Source organism: Lithobates pipiens, unplaced genomic scaffold (assembly GCF_037356315.1).
Source record: "Lithobates pipiens isolate NorthernLeopardFrog02 unplaced genomic scaffold, aLitPip1_a1.2 Scaffold_18, whole genome shotgun sequence".
Classification (NCBI taxonomy): domain Eukaryota; kingdom Metazoa; phylum Chordata; class Amphibia; order Anura; family Ranidae; genus Lithobates; species Lithobates pipiens.
Genome location: NW_027507758.1, coordinates 404324862 through 404347001, shown reverse-complemented (window position 1 = coordinate 404347001; position 22140 = coordinate 404324862). Strand labels below are relative to the sequence as shown.

The following is a 22140-nucleotide window of genomic DNA, read 5'->3' as shown; positions in this document are numbered from 1 at the left end:
GGAGCTATTGGTTTGCTGATGTGGCCGAATGCCGCTGCTTTTAAAATTAAACATCAAAACAGTGTTACAGACTTCTAAATATTGCATTTCACTATATGAACTGAGTTTACTGTTAAAAATAACTGTGAAAAGCAAGACTCCGTGGGTGCATAAGGACGTCCGCTTGCCGACAGGCTTACTCTGGACGAGTGTGGGTGTACCAAGATGGCCGTAAGGCAAAGTCACTTTCGCTGCACATCGCGCATGCGCAGCAGGCCGCGTAGCGTCTCCCCCGAAAGAACAGCAGCCCATCACATGACCCAGCCGGGTCTCCGCCTAGCACTGGTCACGTGAGGGTGATGATCACGTGACGTCCTGTTTTGGGATGACGGCGGTCGCCGTGTGCTGAGCGGTGGAGGTGTGTGTGTGTCTAGTCTGAGCTGTAATGGATAAAGACCTGGTCCGCCAAAGTATCAACTACCACGGGCCGGCCCTTCTGTCCTTACTAAAGTGCGAGCAGCATGAGCACGCCGGCTTTCAGCAGCTGCTGGGGGACTTGTCCAAGTGGCCACAGTACAGGTAATGAGGGGGGGGGGGGGAGGGGGTCCGGAGGGCTGCTAGTCATGTGACCACACTGTGGCCCGCCCTGTGTGTACAGCCTGTTGCTGCTCCCATCGTGTGTAGACGTGTCCTTACAGCTGCTCCATTACAGATACAGGGAAAACGTGGCTCTTTATTTTGGGTAGAGCAAGGGCTCACTCCCCACCTAGAATAAGGCCCTGCAGCAGCTCAGGGCTGTACATGTGCTGCATCTGTGATCTTTGCCTCTCAGCCGCTGCAAAAATGAGACCAGCCTGTTACGTTGGATGGTACGGGCTGAGCCACAAGCAGGTGTAATGCATGCAGGTGCAGCGTGGTGGTCGCAGCATTTACAGCAACATCTCGCCTCTCTTCTGCCTGTCAAATGTCTCTTAAAAGCAATCCACTGCACATTGGTTTTCAGAGGGCTGGCAAGGGCCGCCGCACATGAACAAACCCTAAGCAGGGACATGTTTTCATTTTTATTTTGTTTTTGCCATCTATGTCCCATTGGGAAGATTTTCCTTCACTTCCTGCCCCCATAGCCCCAACAGGAAGTGATACGAAATCCCTTCACAGTGAGTAAATTCCTGGTTGTCTCCAGCGCTAGTTTTCCCCGTTTTATTTCTGTTCTGGTGACAACAGTGGTGTAGGGGTTAGCAAGTTCGCCTAGCAGAAAAAGGGTCGCTGGTTCGAACCACGACACCATCTGCCTGGAGTTTGCATGTTCTCCCTGTGCCTACGTGGGTTGCCTCCGGCTAATCCGGTTTCCTCCCACACTCTAAAGACATGCTGGTAAGTTAATTGGCCCTAGTCAAGCGTGTCGCGACACTTCGGGGTAAGGCCACGCTATGTTAAGACAGGATCCCTCTTTGCAAAAAAAAAAAAAACTCTTTATACTTTAAGGGCTAAGTCAGTTGGTGATGTCATAATCCCTGAAGTTTAGGGCCGGGAATGCGTTTGTGTGATTCACATGTGTTCCCGGTACAGTTAAATTTCAGCCCTTTCATTTGAATGTCCTGAAATCAGGCTGGACTGCACCAAAAGTAGTGTATGCACTACTTTACAAAATGCACAGCAACAGTAGTACCAATGCGGTGCAGCAAACACAATGCATTTGGGGTGTCATTGGGTTAAAGTGATACTGAAATCTTGTTTTTTGTTAGAAAAAAAAAACTAAGTTATACTTACCTGCTCTATTGCAGTGGTTTTGCACAGAGCAGTCCAGATCTTCCTCATCTCTGGTCCCTCACCAGTGCTCCAGGCCCCTCTCTCCTGTCGCTTGCCCCCACAGCAAGCAGCTTGCTATGGAGGCATCTAAGGATGAGCTCAGGCGTATTCGCATGGAACACGTGCAGAGCCCACCAGGAAGTCAGTGCAGCGCTGTGCTAATCAAAGGCAGCGAGACATTGCCCCGATGTGCGGCTGCAGAGATCGGGCAATGTCTCACTGCCTGTGATTAGCACATCCCTGAGCCGACTTCCTGGTGGGCTCTGCACGTGTTCCATGCGAACACGCCTGAGCTCATCCCTAGAGGCATCCAAGCCAAGCTGCAGCTCTCTGTGTCCATTCAGACATAGAGCCTTGGCCCCCCCTCCCTATTGCCAAACTGACTTTGACAGCAGCAGGAGCCAACGAGAAGGGAGAGTCCTGGATTGCCGAGGCACTCAAGCACATAGCTGGATCGAGATGGGGCTCAGATAAGTGTTGGGGGGGGGGGGGGGGGGCTGATGCACAACAAAGGTTTTATATCTTAATGCATAGAATACAGTAAGATAAACCTTCTGCCTTTAGAACCACTTTAAGACTGACACCCACTGCAGGTAGCAAATTAATTTCCTGCACCACGTTCTGTTAACTGGCCACGTTCACATTGGGCTGATTTAGCATGGGATTTGACATTTCAGATTGCATGCCAAATTGGTGGCTATTGCAGCACCCCACAGATTCCCCAAAGTAGTTCCTGTACTACTTTTGGGGGCGATTTAAATAAACAACTGTGCATGAATCTGCACAAATGTTTGTCAAATTGCCCCCGAAGTCGGACTGCATTGCCGGTTTGAAATTGTGCAAGTTCAGGTAATTTCTAACAGTGTGAACCTGGGCTCAAAGTATTACAGTGAATGCAGGGTCCTGGGTTTAGTATCTGGTCTCCCACAGAACATGGAAATGCAATTATTTTTGTAAATATAAACTGCTAAATACCTTTTCTCATCAGCTGTATATAGCAGTCTTGTGACTTCTATCAGTGTCAGGCCAAACACTGGTTAAAATGGTTGTAAACTCTTACAAACCACTTTGACCTACAGGTAAGCCTAGATTAAGGCTTACCTGTAGGTCCAAGAAATATCTCCTAAACCTACCCTGTCAGACAGCGGCGTTCAGGCGCCCTATCACCATTAGCAGCATGCCGCTGCTAACAGCGATATGCCGTTAGTGGCTGCTCCTGTGCGCATGCGTGGGAGTGACGTCATCGCTGCTCCGCCGCTGTGAGTGGCCGGAGCAGCAATACCCAGAAGAAGATGGCTGCTCCAGACTACAGGGGACAGCGGTGACTTCGCTGGCTCCTGTGTCAGGATGCATAGTAGCCCATTATGCTTTAGGCTCGGTTCACACAGGGGGCGACGCGAGGCGACACGACTTGCCGTGCCGCGACCTGACAAGTCGCCCCCGTTCTGTACTACGGAACCGTTCTAAGAGGAGCGACTCGAGTCACTCCGACTTAGAAAAAAGGTTCCTGTACTACTTTTGGGCGACCTCGGGCGACTTGCATTGACTTCTATACAGAAGTAATTTGCAAGTCGCCGCTGAGGTTGCGGCGAGGCAAGTCCTGTCGCCTCGCATCGCCCCCTGTGTGAACCGAGCCTTACCTTTGCAGGGAGACAGAGGAAGTAAACCCATCAGGGTTTACTTCCTCTTTAAAGCTTGTAGGAGGAGTTTTCATTTTGGACCCCTGACTCTCTGGACAGTGCTGATTGGCCCTGCGCTGATCGCATGCAATCTCCCAAAAAAAAACTGCATGCCAAACTGAGCATGTGCAGAGTGGCCTCCTATGGCTCAGGAGATGGATTGGGGACTGTAAAAGAAGGGGAAGATCAGATAAGACAGGATCAAACACTTTATTTTTTTATTTTTTTTACACAATGCGCAGCATTCACCCCTTTGATTTCACAGTATAACAATCATGCTTTGCTGCATATACAGACTGATTTTACTGTTGTGGGTTTTAAAGTGTATTCAATCACAAAAGGGATTTTTTTTTTTTTGTATCTTAATGCATTCTAGTGTGCAGGAGCCCCTCTCAGCACCCCCTAATACTTACCTGGGGTCCTTCTCTGTCCAGCGAGTGTCTCAGCCATCCAAGATTCTCCCTCCTGATGGGCTTAGACACAGCAGACTGTCGCTGCTGTCAATCTAAGTCAGCTAGCCAATCAGGAGAGGGGTCGGGGCTCCGTGTCTGAATGGACACAGGGAGCTGTGACTCAGCTCGGGTGCCCCCATAGCAAGGGAGAGGCTAGGAGCGCAGAAGAGGGACTGGAGAAGAGGAGGCTTGGGGCTGCTCTGTGCAAAACTATTACACAGGGCAGGTAAGTATGACGTGTTATTTTTATGGGGGAAAAAAAATTAAGACTTTACAATCCCTTCAATTCTTTAGTTTTTGATGTTTAAATTAGTGGTCCCTAACCTTTTTTGGCACCAGGGACTGTTTTTGGTGTAGCCACTTTTTCAGGGCCCGGTGGGGGAGCGCACATCGTATGGGAAAGGCGTGTGGTTCGCAGAGTCTCACAACCCCGACTGCACTGTAATGCCCTGTACACATGGTTGGACGGTCCGATGACAAAATCCATTGGAATTTTTCCAAGGGATTTTGGCCCAAACTTGCCTTGCATACACACGGTCGCACAAAGTTATCGGAAAATCCGATCGTTCAGAACGAGGTGCCGTACGACGGGACTATAAAGAGGGCAGTAGCCAATAGCTTTTGTCTCGTAATTTATTCTGAGCATGCGTGGCACTTTGTCCGAGAGAGCACTTGTAAACAGACCGGCGTCATGTCATAACGCCAGTTCCTCTCTCCCCTCTCTGTACTAATCTGTACAGTGGAGGTGATAGATCGGATGGAAGCAGCCATCTCTGCAATGCCCTGCCAATACCCAGCAATGCCCTGCCAATACTCTGCCATACCCAGCCAATATTACAGTGGGGGAGATTGTGGATATTACAGTGGGGACTATATGGTGGTGGAATTTTCACAGATTTTTGCAAATTCAGTTATTTGCTGATCCGAAAAATGATCCGATCCGTGACTCTGATCTGAGGAACGATCCGGTCTGTGAGTTTTTGATCCGTTGCACCCCTACTCTTGAGCTTTGGGGGTCACATCAAACCAGAATTCCTTTCCTAGAGATGTGTGTATGTATAGATTTTTTTTTTTTTTTAAACTTAACAGTCCTGAGCTCGTCGTGTGTGTGTGTGTGTATGTATATGTATGTGTGTATATATATATATATATATATATATATATATATAAAAAATGTTTGATATATTGTCGTCAATGTTATGAAATGAATAGTATGCCATTTGCATTTAATATTAATGGTTCAAAAAATGGTTGGCCCTCACGCATGTTCAGTTCATGAAATCTGGCCCTCTTTGAAAAAAGTTTGAACACGCCTGGTTTAAGCTGTGAAATGCATTAGTCGGGTCCTACGAAATAAGATTTTTTATTTATTTTTTTTTTTTTCCATCTTTATTTAGGAAGGAGAGAAATCTTGAGAACATTGAAATTCAACAGTTTATTGCAAGGAAAGCTGATCTTCTGTTTTCAGAGTCCTGGAAGTCCACTGTACAAGGAAATAGTCAATCACATCAACCATCTGAAGGTACTTTTGTGTTGTGAAAATTTTAAAGACTTAAAAAGTCAGAAATGTAAGAAAAATTAGTTCAAATTTTATATTCCAGTCAATTTTTTTGTTTTTTTTAACTGCTTCAGCTCTCACCCAGGTACACCCCATGAACCAGCTCAATTTTGTACATTTTGGGCCTTTTTCTGTAACCTAAAATGACAAATACATTTTAATAACAAAAAAGACTTTCTCTTCATGATATTGCAGTGTTTAACTGCTATAAGCAAATATTTTTACTGAATGACTATGTGTAGACACACTGTATTGTAACAAGCTGGCCACAGCTTAACATGGCACAAATGGGCTGTAATCAGCCCTGTCTGTACTATGTCATTAGGGCTGCAACTAACGATTATTTTCATAATCGATTAATTGGCCGTTTATTTTTTCGATTAATCGGATAAAATCATATAAAAAAAGTAATCTGCCATTTTTCATTTATTTAAAAGTAATAATAAAAAAACTGAGTGTTACACTCAAACTGCAGAATAAAACACCAATGATGGAGTAACACCATCTTCCCCCCCCCCCCCCAATAAAATGCAGCTTATTACAAGCATAAAAACATAGTCAGCATATCACTGATGATTTGCGCCAAGCTCACCACTGATCAAAGTTCCTCCAAACAGACCACCGTGATTAGTCCCGGGATGCCGCCTATTGGTGCAAATCATCAGTGATATGCTTGTAATCTGCATTTTATTGGAGGGGGGATAGTGTTATACCTAGTTTATTTAAATAAAATGTGGCTGTGCCGAGCAAGTGGAAAGGCTTAGATAGGATTAGATAATAACTAACTACTATCTAATACAGCCGTCATCAAATGGCGGCCCGCGGTCCGAGTCCGGACCGAGCGGGGCTTCCGCCCGGACCGCTATGCCGCCAGCATATTAAATGACAGCAATCACTGGTTTGCTGGGACCGCGGGTTTCCCTAGCAACCAGTGACGCTGTGCGCATGCGCCCGCCCCCTGCTCCTGGCCGCGTCTCGGAGCTGAAGACACGCACACTCACAGATAGTAGGGGGTGTGACGTCACGTGCGCGCTCCGCCCCCCATGCTGCCCGCGGTTCCGAATTCCCGGGTCCTGGCTCTCCGACTCCTTGAGGCAGCTTCTGTTGTGCCCTCCTGCAGTTGAGGTATGTGGGCACATAGTGATCATGACTGTATTTGTATATTGGTAATTTGCAAAATGCTGGGCTTTTTTGTAAGGGGCATGGTGATGGGTATATTTGTCATTTGCACAAGGCTGGGCTTTTTTTGTAAGGGGCATGCTGATGGGTATATTTGTAATTTGCACAATGCTGGGCTTTTTTTGTAAGGGGCATGCTGATGGGTATATTTGTAATTTGCACAATGCTGGGCTTTTTTTGTAAGGGGCATGCTGATGGGTATATTTTTTATGTGCACACTGATTTGCATGTTTTGTTAAGGTGCGCCTTAACAAAATATGCCCATCAGTGTGCACTTAAAAATATATCCATCAGCGTGCCCCTTACAAAAAAAGCACAGCATTGTGCAAATTACAAATATACCCATCAGCATGCCCCTTACAAAAAAAGCCCAGCATTGTGCAAATTACAAATATACCCATCAGCATGCCCCTTAAAATAAAATGTGTTCATCAGAGTGCCCTTTAGCATAAAATAAGGGTCACGCTGATGGGCACCTTTTATGTTAAGGGGTACTCTGATGGACAAATTTAATTTTACGGGGCACGCTGATGGGTATATTTTTAATGTGCACATCGATGGGCATATTTTGTTAAGGGGCACAACAAAATGTGCCTTACAAAATATGCCCATCGATGTGCACATTAAAAATATACCCACCAGCATGCCCCTTAAAATAAAATTTGTCCATCAGAGTGCCTCCTAACATAATAGGCGCCCATCAGTGTGACCCTTATTTCATGTTAAGGGGCACGCTGATGGGCATATTTTATTTTAAGAGCAACACTGATGGGTACATTTTATATTAAAAGGGCCACTTTGATGGGCAAATTTTAAGTTAAGGGGCACATTTTGTTGTCCATCAGAGTGCCCCTTAATATAAAATGTGCCCATCAGCATGACCCTTATTTTATGTTAAGGGACACCCTGATGTGCACATTTTGTTAAGGGGCACTGTGATGGGGACACCCGATGTAAAGGGGCACTGTGATGGGGACGACTGATGTAAAGGGGCACTGTGATGGGGGCACCCGATGTAAAGGGGCACTGTGATGGGGGCACCCGATGTAAAGGGGCACTGTAATGGGGACACCCGATGTAAAGGGGCACTGTGATGGGGACACCCGATGTAAAGGGGCACTGTGGTTGGGACACCCGATGTAAAGGGGCACTGTGATGGGGACACCCGATTTAAAGGGGCACTATGATGGGGACGACTGATGTAAAGGGGCACTGTGATGGGGACACCCGATGTAAAGGGGCACTGTGATGGGGACACCCGATGTAAAGGGGCACTGTGATGGGGACACCCGATGTAAAGGGGCGCTGTGATGGGGACACCCGATGTAAAGGGGCGCTGTGATGGGGACACCCGATGTAAAGGGGCACTGTGATGGGGACACCCGATGTAAAGGGGCACTGGGATGGGGACACCCGATGTAAAGGGGCACTGGGATGGGGACACCCGATGTAAAGGGGCACTGGGATGGGGACACCGATGTAAAGGGGCACTGTGATGGGGACACTTGATTTAAAGAAGCACTGTGATGGGGACACCCGATGTAAAGGGGCACTGTGATGGGGGCACCTGATGTAAAGGGGCACTGTGATGGGGCACCCAATGTAAAGGGGCACTGTGATGGGGACACCCGATGTAAAGGGGCACTGTGATGGGGACACCCGATGTAAAGGGGCACTGTGATGGGGACACCAGATGTAAAGGGGCACTGTGATTGGGACACCCGATGTAAAGGGGCACTGTGATGAGGACACTTGATTTAAAGAAGCACTGTGATGGGGACATCTGATGTAAAGGGGCACTGTGATGGGGGCACCTGATGTAAAGGGGCACTGTGATGGGGCACCCGATGTAAAGGGGCACTGTGATGGGGACACCCGATGTAAAGGGGCACTGTGATGGGGACACCCGATGTAAAGGGGCACTGTGATGGGGACACCCGATGTAAAGGGGCACTGTGATGGGGACACCCGATGTAAAGGGGCACTGTGATGGGGACACCCGATGTAAAGGGGCACTGTGGTTGGGACACCCGATGTAAAGGGGCACTGTGGTTGGGACACCCGATGTAAAGGGGCACTGTGATGGGGACACCCGATTTAAAGGGGCACTGTGATGGGGACGACTGATGTAAAGGGGCACTGTGATGGGGACACCCGATGTAAAGGGGCACTGTGGTGGGGACACCAGATGTAAAGGGGCACTGTGATTGGGACACCCGATGTAAAGGGGCACTGTGATTGGGACACCCGATGTAAAGGGGCACTGTGATGAGGACACTTGATTTAAAGAAGCACTGTGATGGGGACATCTGATGTAAAGGGGCACTGTGATGGGGGCACCTGATGTAAAGGGGCACTGTGATGGGGGCACCTGATGTAAAGGGGCACTGTGATGGGGGCACCCGATGTAAAGGGGCACTGTGATGGGGACACCCGATGTAAAGGGGCACTGTGATGGGGACACCCGATGTAAAGGGGCACTGTGATGGGGACTCCTGATTTAAAGAAGCACTGTGATGGGGACATCTGATGTAAAGGGGCACTGTGATGGGAACGACTGATGTAAAGGGGCACTGTGATGGGGGCACCTGATGTAAGAGCACGGTGATGGGGACAATTGATGTAAAGGGGCACTGTGAAGAACACACCTAATTTAAAGTGCAATCAGATGGGCACATCTGATCTGGTGGGGACACCTGATGTAAGGAGGCACACGTATGGTGACATCTAATGTAAGGGGGCACGCTGATGTGGACACCCTATGTAAGAGGGCACCTTTATATAATGGGGCACTCTGATGGTGACAAATTGTATAAGGGGGCACACTGATGGGAGACACCAGCTGTAAGGGGGCTTTCCATTGCAGAAACCTGATGTAAGTGGGCACTCTGACAAGAATGCCTGATATAAGAGAGTAGTCTGCCTTTGGCAACTTATTTTGGGGGTAGTCTGATGGGGCAATGAATTAATGAATTAGGCTGCGTACACACGGGCGGATTATCCGCCCAACTAAGTTCGTCAGACAATCCGACAGACAGTCCGTTCAACTTTTGAATGAACGGACTTGACCACACACGATGAACAGACAGTCCGCTGAAAGCTTGCGCGATGACGTGTACGGCATGTACGACGGGACGAGAAATTCGACGTCCAATACACTGCAATGCAACCTTCGCCGTGTAAATCCTTTCTGAGCATGTGCCAAACTTAGTCCGTCGAACTAGCCTACTCACGAGCGGATTGTCCGCTGAAACCAAGTTTGTACGGACAAAATTACGGAAATTCCGAAAGACTTAGTCCGTCAGACTGTCCGCTGAAAAAGTCCGCTGAAGCCCACACACGAGCGGATTGTCCGCTGAAACACGGTTCAGCGGACTAAGTTGGACAGACAATCCGCCCGTGTGTACGCGGCCTTACTCTAATAGGGGCAACTGATGTAAGAGGGAAAACTAATAGGGACATTTACATTTACAGAATATTACCAAAGTGTGTGGAGGAAACCGTAGCAAAAGTGACCGAGAGCATGGCTTGTGCCAAGAAAAGGAAGGTAGACACTGAAAACCAAGTCTTCAAAGATGAATGGACAGACCAATATATGTTCATTCTTCCTGTGGGAAGTTTAAAACCAGTTTGTCTGATTTGTTGCGAAACCGTGGCATTAATAAAAAGTAGCAATGTGAAGCGTCACTACGAAACAAAACACAGCTCGTTTGCGCAAACATATCCACAGCATTCTGAGGTAAGGGCACGTAAAATAACGGAACTGAAAGCCCAGTATGACAGATCTACCAAAGTCCTCTCACATTCATTTACAGCCCAGCAGCGTGCAAATGAATGTTCACTTAAAGTAGCATGGATTTTGGGGCAACACAAAAGACCATTTACCGATGGTACATTTGTAAAGGAGTGTTTGAATGCTGTTGCTGAAACTTTACTTGAGGGTAAACAAAAAGATGAGCTGTGTGGAAAAATCAACCAGATCCCACTGTCGGCGTCAACAGCAACAAAAAAGACTGAAATATTAACAGAGGATGTTTTGGGACAACTTGATGCAGCGATTCAGAGTGCAGTATGCATTTCTTTAGCCATTGATGAATCAACGGATATAACTGATAATGCCCAGCTTTTGGTGTATGTAAGATTTTTTCACAAAGAAACAAAAGAACTTTGTGAGGACCTGTTAGGTGTAACACCACTTGAGACGCACACAAGAGGACAAGACATATACGAGGCCATTAAGGAGATTCTGAGAAAGAGGAAGATCGATCTGAAAAAGGTGGTCTCGGTTACCACAGATGGTGCCCCTGCCATGGTAGGAAAGGAGAGAGGAGCTGTGGCACGACTGAAAGAGGACAACCCTGACCTTATTTCTTACCACTGCATTATTCACCAGACTGTCCTGTGTGCCATTCTATCGGACAAGTTTGCAGAAATCATGGACACGATGATGAAACTCATCAACTTCCTCAGAGTATCCTCATCCCATCAACATCGTTTACTAAGAGAGTTTCTTAAAGAAGTTGAGGCAAATGCAAATGACCTTTTACTTCACAACAATGTTAGATGGCTAAGTAAAGGCAATGTATTGGAACGCTTTTGGTCCATTCGAACTGAAGTAGCAGCTTTCTTAGTGCAACTCAAAAGTCAGAAAGCAAGACAGTTTTCACTGTTTTTACAAGATGAAAGCACAATGGAAAATATCGCTTTCCTAGTGGACATAACATCACACCTTAATGAACTCAATGTAAAGCTCCAAGGCAAGAACAATTCCATCTGTGATTTGATGACCGCTGTCCGCTCCTTCCAGAGAAAACTGGATTTGTTCAAGGAAGATCTGCAAGGAGAGTGCTTGCATTTCACAAAGGTGAAAGAACAGATTCAAGGAAAGAGAGATGTTTCTTCTTTTGTTGACTTCATAAATAAACTCATTGGAAACTTCAGTAAAAGGTTTGATAGCTTCAGTCTTGGACATCAGATCCTCCTGTTCATTCACAATCCATTCCTCATTAAAGATGTCAGAGTGTTTTCAAAGGAGGTGATGCAGACCTTCAAGTGGGCACATGAGGGATCTCTACAGACAGAAATGATTGACCTGCAAACAAATGTCGCACTAAGAGAGCACTTTGAAGGAACTGATCCGGCTAACTTCTGGCTACAGACTGTGCCTGAGACTGATTTCCCTTGTCTAATCAAGGTAGCACTACACACCTTGACCATGTTTGGATCTACATACAGCTGTGAGTCAGCTTTCTCTACTATGAACATTATTAAAACAAAGTATCGTTCCAGGCTCACCAATGAGCACCTACATATGTGCATGAGAATGGCAGTAACTCAATTTAAGCCAAGATTCAAACTACTGGCAGGACAATCAAAATCCCATTTTTCTCACTAGACAGGAAAGTTTTTTGGGTGTTAAAAAAATTGAAATAAAGTCAGAAGGTGCTTCTTTTACTTGAAAAATGGATGTGCTTTTTATGTTTTATTAAAGAGTTATGGATTTGCTTCCATGTTTTTTTTGTTAAAAATAGTTGTTTGTTTTCCTTACAAAGACAAGAGCAAATGTAAAGCTATCCTAGTTCCAGCTGTCCACATGTTTAATATTGTAACTGAAACTTGACAATAAATATTGTTGAAATGCTAAGGAAATTGTCCATTTCTCATGTTTTTGATAGATATACAGTGACTACAATCTTTCTGAGTCATAGCGCAGACTTCAGATTCGGACCTCGGCCCAAAGAAAATTTTGGCGACCGGACCTCCTTGAATTTTAATTCATTACCCCTGATCTAATAGATAGTAGTTAGTTATTAGGTTAGATTAGCTAATATATGTAGTGGTACCTGCTTAAAAGAAGTTTTGAATGAGGGCAGGTGTTGTAAATTTTTCTGCGACCCATGAAAAAAAACTAACCCCGTCACTTCCGGTGCGGCTCTGTCACTGAAACAGCTGACGGCGGCCCTTTACCGCGCATGCGCCACTTCAGTGCTATTAACAGCGCATGTGCAGGATATTTCTTTAGCGGTGGAGAAAAATTATGGACTCAAGCGGGCGGAGACTTGCGGGCGGAGCTGGACAGATGGTTAGAACATCAGCAGCAGCCCCGCCCACCCCACTAACATGCCCCCGAATTGCGCATGCGCGGGATATTTCTTTACTGGTCGAGAGAAATTATGGACGCTAGCTGCTATTAACAGTGCATGCGCGGGATATTTATTTAGTGGTCGAGGAAAAATTATGGACTCAAGCGGGCGGAGACTTGCTGAGAGGGAGAGAGAGCGGAGCTTGGAGAGGGGGGCGGGGCCCCGTGCATAGCACTGACTACATGTACAGTACTTTCTGGGCACAGTGAGGCGTATTGGCAGAACAATGTACTTACTGTACATGTAGTCAGTGCTATGCACAGGGCCCCGCCCCCCTCTCCAAGCTCCACTCTAGAATACATAGCTTATACTCGTACCTTAAATTCTGTATATTGTTCTGAATTATAAAAACACCTGTATGATTTTCTGGGAAATAAGACATCTTTGTCCTGGGCTATCGGAGATCATGCTTTGCAATCTGTAACAATGAAAGCTGTGTATATTTAGCTCTTATACATTCTCTGTCCTCCATATACATTCTTTTAGCACATTTACTGTTTTCTTGTGGCACTTTCTTGATCTTCCCTACTAAAACTAGGAAGATATATGAATCTATTCTTTATTTACATACACTATTGACCTGTCTGCCTGGGATAGCATCAAGCACTTTCCTTTCCCCATCTTGCAGTAGTCTCATCTGTGTCCCTGTGAACCATGAAAACTGGACTTTTGCATCATCTGGCGGATGCTGTAGTAGGATAGTCCAAGACCCATGAGGGCAAGAAGAAATGCCAGATGATTCACTAATCTGTCTTTGGGCTCTGAGGCCACTTCTCCAGATACCTGCAGCTGGAATAAATATGATGCAGACTCATTAGGACCTGTATTAAATTGTATATAATTTTTTTTTTTTTTTTTTTTTTTTTTAGATGTACTCAGTACGACAAACAATCTCATATAAATGACTCGCGTTCCTCGTGAATGTATTAATTGGCTGTAGCTTATGTAACAATAACATTCTTTTGTCAATGTAAATGCTAATTGCATATGTTCCTACTTAAGCCCCATACACACTATCAGTTTTTCTCAAATCGCCTTTCAGGACAACCCCGGAGAGAGTGTAGCTCCACCTTGTAATTAGGAAACACATGCCCACTTTAAAAACGCCTCCTCTTCCTCCATGGCTTCAGTTATTGTGTTTCCTCCTTGGAGGAAGCATGTGCCTGAACCAGGGAGAGCTACACTCTCTGCAGGGGAGTAAGGCTTACCTTTCGTTGCAGGTTGTTTCTTTTTGACCCCCAGCAGCATCTCCACGGGGAGAGGACTCCTGGAGCTCCTGGTCCCGCCATCTCACGGGAGTAAGGACCCTCGGAGTGCCGGCGTCGGGTGCCCGGTGTCCGCTGGTTAGCGCAGGGAGGGCTCTGTTGCTGGCGGAGGCCGCTGCAGGTCAGCGGCATGGCTCCGTTTTCGGCGCCGGGTCCCGGGCGGCGACGGCGTCGTTCACGGTGACGCGCGGGCGCTCTGAGGGGGCGTGGCGCCGTGGTTCAAGCGCCTGGAACGCAGGGATCATGGGGCGGGTCAGGTGACCACGTGCTTCCGCTTCCGGCCGGCCCTGATGACGCGGCGGCCGGGAAAATTTAAAATGACAGAGCTGTTTGTGATAGCTGCCTCACTCAAACGATGGAAGAGTGTAAGCCAGCTATGGCGGAGACAGGCGCCCCTAGCACCGGTCCAGCCCAGGTACTTAAGGTGCACTGGCACCCTCTGCTTTACTGTTGGGCTATGTCTTTGTCTGTTCCCCCCTCTTGGGGGCCTGTCGCTGCAGGTCGGAGGTGGACTTCGCTCTGACCTTTTGCAGCCTAGTTCTGGGGTCTCACTAGTGGTCTGTTTGGTGGTGGGTCTCTGCACTGGCTTGGTGCTAAGCAACTGGTTGTTGAGAGCTTTTAGTGAGTTAAACCTGCATGTCGTTTCAGGAAAAATCACTAGGAAAAGCTAGACCAGGTCAGAGAAAATGTCCTTCTTGCAAGACCCCCCTCAGAGATTCATGGCAGAAGGCAATGTGCAGAAATTGTATCAGAGAATTGGTGGAAGAGGAAACATCTCAACAATATAAGGATTTGTTTTCTTCGGTTAAAGAGCTGACAAACTCCTTGAGTTCAGTCAGGTCCATCCTGATACAAAACCCGCCCGCACAGACCGAGCCTCAGAACTTACCGCCCAGCCCCAGGGCGTCGTCATCCAGACAGGTGGGAAGAGTCTGGAGACGAAGGGGGTAGTACTCTCATCTCCTTCAGGGATTCTGAGGAGGAGGAAGAGGAAGAAGATAGCAGGGGCTCCAAATTCAAGCTATCACTAGAGGAAGTAGATGATATTCTAAAAGCAATCTACACTACTCTAGAAATTCAAGAAGAAAAAGTACAACTGTCAGTTCATGACAAAATGTACCAGGGGTTGGACGAAACAAAACGGAGATTTTTTCCAGTCCACAGGGTCCTCTCAGACTCAGTGAGAAAGGAGTGGAAGGACCCAGAAAAAGCCCCTTTCTTCTCTAAAGCTCTCAAGAGAAGGTTTCCCTTCGAAGATAAGGACTCAGAGGTTTGGAACAAAAAACCCAGAGTCGATGCAGCTTTCTCGCAGGTATCCAGACGAACGGATCTAGCCTTTGAGGATATGGGGATCCTTAAAGACCCAATGGACAAAAAAGCTGACTCCATCCTTAAAAAAGCTTGGGATGCTGCGTCAGTCAGTCTAAAACCAGCAATGGCAGCTACGGTGGTGGCCAGGAATCTGGAATGTTGGGTAGAGAAGCTGAAGAGCCATATTGAGGCGGGGACACCCCGCAAGGATCTCTTAGAGTCCTTTCCACTGATCCTGAATGCAGTCAAATACATGGCGGATGCATCAGCAGAATCGGTTAAACTGGCCGCTAGGTCTTCGGCTCTTGTAAATTCAGCCAGGAGAGCAGTTTGGCTGAAAACATGGTCTGGGGACACTGCTTCTAAGGTCAAGCTGTGTGGTCTTCCCTTCTCGGGTGACTTGCTCTTTGGTCCTGATTTAGAGTCTGTGCTGGATAGAACAGCCGATAAAAAGAAGGCTTTTCCAGTTAAGAAAAAGCAGATTGCCAAAAAAATTTCGTGCTTTTCAGCAGTCCCATAAAAAAGACCAGGAGCGCAAGAGCAGATGGGGTTCACAGAAGCGCAAAGGCAAGGGTGGAGTCCTCTTTAGATCTCCCCCAGAGCAGTCCCCCAAGAGCAAGTGACAATATCTCCCCAGTGGGGGGGAGACTGTCAGCTTTTCGCGAACAATGGGACAGGCTGTCTCCAAATCTGTTCGTGAAGAGCGTTGTCGATCAGGGGTACAGGTTGGAGTTTTCAGAACTACCCCCGAGCAGGTTTTACGTGACAACATTGCCAAGGGATCAGGAGAAGGCCTCTGCAATGAAGCTTTTGTTACAGGAGCTGATACAGCAAGAGGTTCTGATTCAAGTCCCAGTAAATCAGCAGGGCGGGGGTTTTTACTCACATATTTTTCTGGTGAAAAAACCCTCAGGGAAGTACCGTCTAATCCTGAATCTGAAATTTCTGAACAGGTTCATTCGGTACAAACATTTCAGGATGGATACAATTTTCTCCATCACAAAGCTGTTGACCCCAGAATGCTTCATGGCATCCCTGGATCTGAGGGATGCCTACCTTCATATACCAATTCATCAGGCATCGCAGCAGTTCCTGCGCCTGGCATTGAAGGTGGGGAGTTCGGTATGGCACCTCCAATTCAGGGCTCTGCCGTTCGGACTCTCGTCCTCTCCCAGGGTCTTTACGAAGATTATGGCAGAGGCTTTGGAGCCCCTGAAATTGAAGGGGATTCCAGTCGTCCCTTACCTGGACAACCTTTTGTTTTTTGCAGACTCCAGGGAGCAGGTCCTAGTCAATCTCCAGAGGGCCCAGTCTCACCTCGAGGGCCTGGGATGGCTTCTAAATCTAGAGAAGTCAATCCTGACCCCCTCACAGGAAATGAAATTTCTGGGGTATACATTAAATTCGATTCTCCAGAAAGTTTTCCTGCCGTTGGAAAAACAGGAAAAGTTGCAGCTAGCTGTACAACGGATACAGAGCAACCAGACAGTCTCAGTCAGGACGGCTATGGCAGTTCTGGGCCTGCTTACGGCAGCAATCCTGGCTGTTCAGTGGGCCAGGTTCCATTCCAGACCCCTTCAGAGGGAGGTTCTGTCAAGCTGGTCCCATCAGGATCCTTTGGAAAAACAGCTAAAAATTTCGTCAAGGACGAAAAGGGCTCTTTGGTGGTGGAGAGACCAGGCAAACCTCTCAAGGGGCCTGGTGTGGACCTTTCCTGTGGACAAGCGCCTTACTACAGACGCAAGTGCCTGGGGCTGGGGAGCCCATCTGGATGGTCAGACATCTCAGGGGGTCTGGTCCAAACAGGAAGCTCAAAGATCATCCAACTGGAGGGAGTTGAAGGCGATCTTTCTGGGTTTAGTGGCCTTTCAGCAGAGTTTGAGAGGCCACCACGTCCAGGTGTTGTCAGACAACACGACAGCGGTTACCTACATTATGAAGCAAGGGGGAAGCAGGAGCTTGATGGAGCTGGCCAATCTGTTGTTAGCCTGGGCAGAGCAGAACACAGCCTCACTATCGGCAGTGCATCTGAAGGGCTCTCAGAATTTGTTTGCGGACCTCCTAAGCAGGCGCAAATTGCTGGAGGCAGAATGGAGTCTGAATCAGGAAGTGTTCCTGATGATCTCCGAGGCCTGGGGGGTTCCACAGGTAGACCTTTTTGCCAGCCAGCAGAACTCAAAGGTGGACAGATTCTTTTCTCTTCACCGAGGAGATGCAGCAATAGGGTTGGACGCATTTGCTCACCCCTGGCATTACCAGCTGTGCTACGCCTTTCCCCCCTTTCCTCTAATTCCACTAGTACTGAGGAAATTCAGGGAAGAAAGGACAGACTTAATACTAGTCACTCCTTTTTGGCCAAAAAGGCCCTGGTTCGCGGGTCTTCGAAACCTAGCCTCGAAGCCCCCATGGAGGTTACCACTCAGAAAAGATCTGTTATCCCAGGGGACAGCAAGTCATCCAGAGGTGGAACTCCTACAGCTAACCGCCTGGTTTCTGAGGAAGACCTATTAAAAGCCAAAGGTCTCTCAGATAAAGTAGTAAAGACCCTGCTGTCTAGTAGGAAGGCAGTTACACAGGCAATTTACATGAAGGTCTGGAAAAAGTTCAACTCCTGGTGCAGTTCTAGAGAACTCAAGGTCAAGAGCACGGTGTCCGTCTTGGAGTTTCTCCATGAAGGAATGGAGAAGGGTCTCGCAGCCAGTACCCTGAAGACTCAGGTGGCTGCCTTATCAGTTTTCTTTGAAAAGACTTTATCTAAAGAAACTTTAATTTCTAGATTTTTTAGGGCTCTTGCTCGAAATAGACCAGTAGCCCTTAAAGACTTTCCCAGTTGGGATTTGTCTACAGTTTTACAGGGTCTCTCGGGAGCACCGTTTGAACCCTTACAGGAAGCTTCTTTACAGAAGGTGGTTTTAAAAACAATCTTTTTGGTGGCCATCACTTCGGCCAGGAGAGTCAGCGAGCTCCAAGCTCTAGCTATTACAGAACCCTTCCTTAGAATTTATCAGGACAGGGTGGTACTGAGGACGGATCCAGCATTCCTACCGAAAGTATCCTCAACTTTCCATCGATCACAGGAAATAGTGTTACCTACATTCTCTGCAACCCCAGCAAATGCAGGAGAGGAAGTTTTTCACACATTGGATGTGAGAAGGTGTCTATTACAGTTTCTGAAAGTTACTAAAGATTTTAGAAAATCGCCCTCTTCGTGATATTTTCTGGATCACGCAAGGGGGAGAAAGCTTCTAAAAGTACGCTGGGTAGGTGGCTTAAGTTGGCTATAACAGAAGCCTATAAAGCAAAAGGAGAAATACCTCCCTCAGGTATTGCTGCCCACTCTACTAGATCCACGGCAGTTTCCTGGGCTGAAAGGGCCGGTGCAACGCCTGAACAAATCTGCAAGGCTGCCACTTGGTCCAGTTATTCGACATTTCTCCAGCACTACCGGTTAGATCTACTGTCTGCAGCAGATCAGGCCTTCGGCAGGAAGGTACTGCAGGCAGTAGTCCCGCCCTAGGGTAAGTTTCTCGGTTATCCTCTCCGGGGTTGTCCTGAAAGGCGATTTGAGAAAGACTCAGTTAGACTTACCGGTGACGGTATTTCTAAGAGCCTTTCAGGACAACCGTTACTTCCCTCCCTAGGTTATGCTTAGTAAATGTATTAAGTTCTACCATGGTGTTGTGCTTTCTGTGCTTTGTTTTCCAGCGTCGGAAGGCCACAATAACTGAAGCCATGGAGGAAGAGGAGGTGTTTTTAAAGTGGGCATGTGTTTCCTAATTACAAGGTGGAGCTACACTCTCTCCGGGGTTGTCCTGAAAGGCTCTTAGAAATACCGTCACCGGTAAGTCTAACTGAGTCTTTCTCCTGAGTTTTTCCTTCAGATTTACCAAAACCATATAATATGAGGGCAAACCTTAGGAGTTTCAATGTGTTTGCAACCAGGCAGGCCCTTGCACTACATGGTTTTGGTAAATCTGAAGGAAAAACTCATCAGAAAAACTGATAGTGTGTATGGGGCTTTATAAGAACCAGAATGAACAATGTTTTATTAAAAACAAACATCCAACAAATGTCCAGCTCCGCCCATCCGCAAGTCTCCGCCCGCCCGCTCCTCCGCTAAAGAAATATCCTGCGCGTGCCCTGTTAATAGCATTGAAGTGGCGCATGTGCGGTAAAGGGCCGCCGTTAGCGTTTTCATTGACGGGGTTAGTTTTTTTTCATGGGTTGCAGATGCGAACGCTCCGCTGATCGCATGGTGCGGACCAACTAATCGATGATAATGAAAATCGTTGACAACTATTTTCATTATCGATTATTATCGATAATTTTGATCAATTGTTTCAGCCCTATATGTCATAATTGACCGATCACACCTAGTCACACAATTGTATACAATGAATGGCATGAAAGGAAGCCATTCATTGTTTACAACTGCCATGTGATTGGCTGTGATTGGTCACAGCAATTACATGGTACTGGCAGGTGGTGGGTACACTGATCAGTCATCCACTGTGTTCGGTGGACACAGGGTGAGAGGGTGACATAGTATCGCTCCAGAGCACAGCCTGTTCTCGGGAGAGCGCCATATGACGTCCTCCCAGAACAATCGTGTTCCCGCCTGCTTGTCATTTTTAAATGTGCACTTTACTCCACTTATTTTGTCTCAGCCATGTGTACAATTATGCCACGTGCAACAATGGCTGTCCACCACCATACAAGATTGGGTACAGGAATTTTCTTTAATGAGAATGGAACACCTGGTGGCCTATTTGTATAATAACCAAAATCATTTTTGTCAATATGGCCCCTGAATTCTCTGCTTGAACATTGTGGAGTTTCATGCCCTATTGTAGATTAGAGGTCGACCGATAAAGCCGATTTAGAGGGGACTTTGAAATGACTTCTGTAATAGCCTGAGCCTGAGTCGTCATAGAAACGTCTTCCTCCTCTCTGGGCAGGCTGCCAAGAAAAGAACAGAAAGATACAATGTTTACACTTGAATGAATGAAGTCATCTCGGTGTGTAGAAGTTCTCAGTTTAACCATTTAAAGACTAAATCTTTTCTGACACTTGTTGCTTACAAGTAAAAATCCTGTATTTTCTGCCAGAAAATCACTTGGACCCCCCCAAAAATTATATATATTTTTTTAGCAGAGATCCTAGGGAATAAAATAGCAGTTGTTGCAATATTTTATCTCGCACGGCATTTGCACAGAGGTCTTTCAAATGCATTTTTTTGGGGAAAAAAAGACACTATTTAAAAAATAAAAATAAAATAAAAACAGTAAAGTTAGCCCATTTTTTTTTTTTTTTTTTTTTTCGTCCAAAAGTTTTGACTACCTGTTTTTATTTAATATATAGTTTTTTTTTTTTTTTTATCTAAATCATACATACAAGTAAACTGGAGGTTTGTTTTGTTTAATAAATGTTTAAATGTAAGAAATTCTGTATCACTTATGAAGACTGCTTTCACACTGGAGCGTTGATGGTAAAACGCAAGTTTTAGCGGCTCTTTACCATCATTTTAGCGGTGCTATTTGGCTGCTAGTGGGGCACATATAACCCAGCTAGCGGCCAAGGAAGAGGTTAAATGTGCCCATGAAGCACTGCTGCCAAATCGCATTGCATGCGCTTCGGCGGTGGTGCCCATTCATATCAATGGGCAGGAGTGGTGGAGGAGCGGTATACACCACTCCAAACGTGCTGCTTGCAGGACTTTTTTTTTTTTTAAATCCTGCTAGCGCATCGCCTCAGTGTGAAAGCACTCTGTCTTTCACACAGACTGCAGGGGAGCCATTTTGCAGGCACTTTACAGGCGCTATTTTTAGCCCAAAAGCGCCTGAAAAACGCCCCAGTGGGAAAGGTGTGTTAGATCAAGGGGGGTTAAAAAAAAATAATAATAAAAAAGGAAAAAAATAAATAAAATAAAAATCGGCCTAACATATCGGCCCCAAAAAATCGGCATCATATATCGGCTATCGGCCGCCATGATTTCTAAATATCGGCATCGGCCAGAGAAAAACCCATATCGGTCGACCTCTATTGTAGATGCATATTACAGTAATGTGCAGAATTCCTTACTACCAAGATTGCTGATGCATCTCTTACTTGGAAGCCCTGACTGTATGAAGCTTGTATAAACCTCATTAACATGAGTTATGGCATTGTCTTGTGTGAATTTGCAACAGCTTTGATGACTAGTGTTGCAGTATGCAGAACAATTGGATTCCAATTATTCTTTAAAGTGATTGCAAACCCACACCTTGTAAAACACCTCCTAGTTCAAAACTTTTTTTGTATATAGATATATAAAAAAAAATTATGACTCAGCCCCCCCCCTTAGAAGTGATCACATTCCCTCTTTTCATACAAGTATATGGTACAGCAGACACAAACCAGAAATATGAAATGTTGGGTTTATATATTCTTTAATTGGATCAGAAGTATTACTTTTTTGACGCCTAGTTAAAATATTTTTCAAAATATTTAGTTTTATGACTTTGTTCTTCTCTTCTAGGTTGTTATGCTGTCATGCCACCTTTGGAACAGTTCATGGAGGTTCCCAGTGGACAGAAGAAGGAACTGTTTTTTCGAGATGTTGAACGCGGGGATATTGTAATTGGAAGGATAACTTCCATTCGTGACTTTGGATTTTTTGTGGTCCTTATTGCTATGGGCAGTGGCATTTTAAGAGATGTAGAAACACTTGAAATAAGTGTAAGCATATAAGTAAAATTTGAATATATATTTTATTTTGGACTATAT

The 22140-nt window shown here is 46.2% G+C and overlaps 1 protein-coding gene across 5 annotated transcripts in view; it reads left to right on the top strand.

Annotated features, from left to right (window-relative positions):
• The first annotated feature begins 325 nt into the window (after nt 1-325).
• Nucleotides 326-22140, top strand: part of TTC14 (tetratricopeptide repeat domain 14) — a 41460-nt gene continuing 19645 nt past the window's right edge. For 4 of the 5 annotated variants that reach the window (XR_013276844.1, XR_013276843.1, XM_077487913.1 and 1 more), the window contains exons 1-3: nt 326-558; nt 5317-5441; nt 21893-22092. Coding sequence is in view for 3 of the 5 variants with exons in the window: in XM_077487913.1 (XP_077344039.1) it covers nt 425-558; nt 5317-5441; nt 21893-22092 (459 nt within the window). In the remaining 2 variants the exon portion in view is untranslated. The remainder of the gene's footprint in view (nt 559-5316; nt 5442-21892; nt 22093-22140) is intronic. The other variant, XM_077487911.1, reaches the window with a different exon arrangement.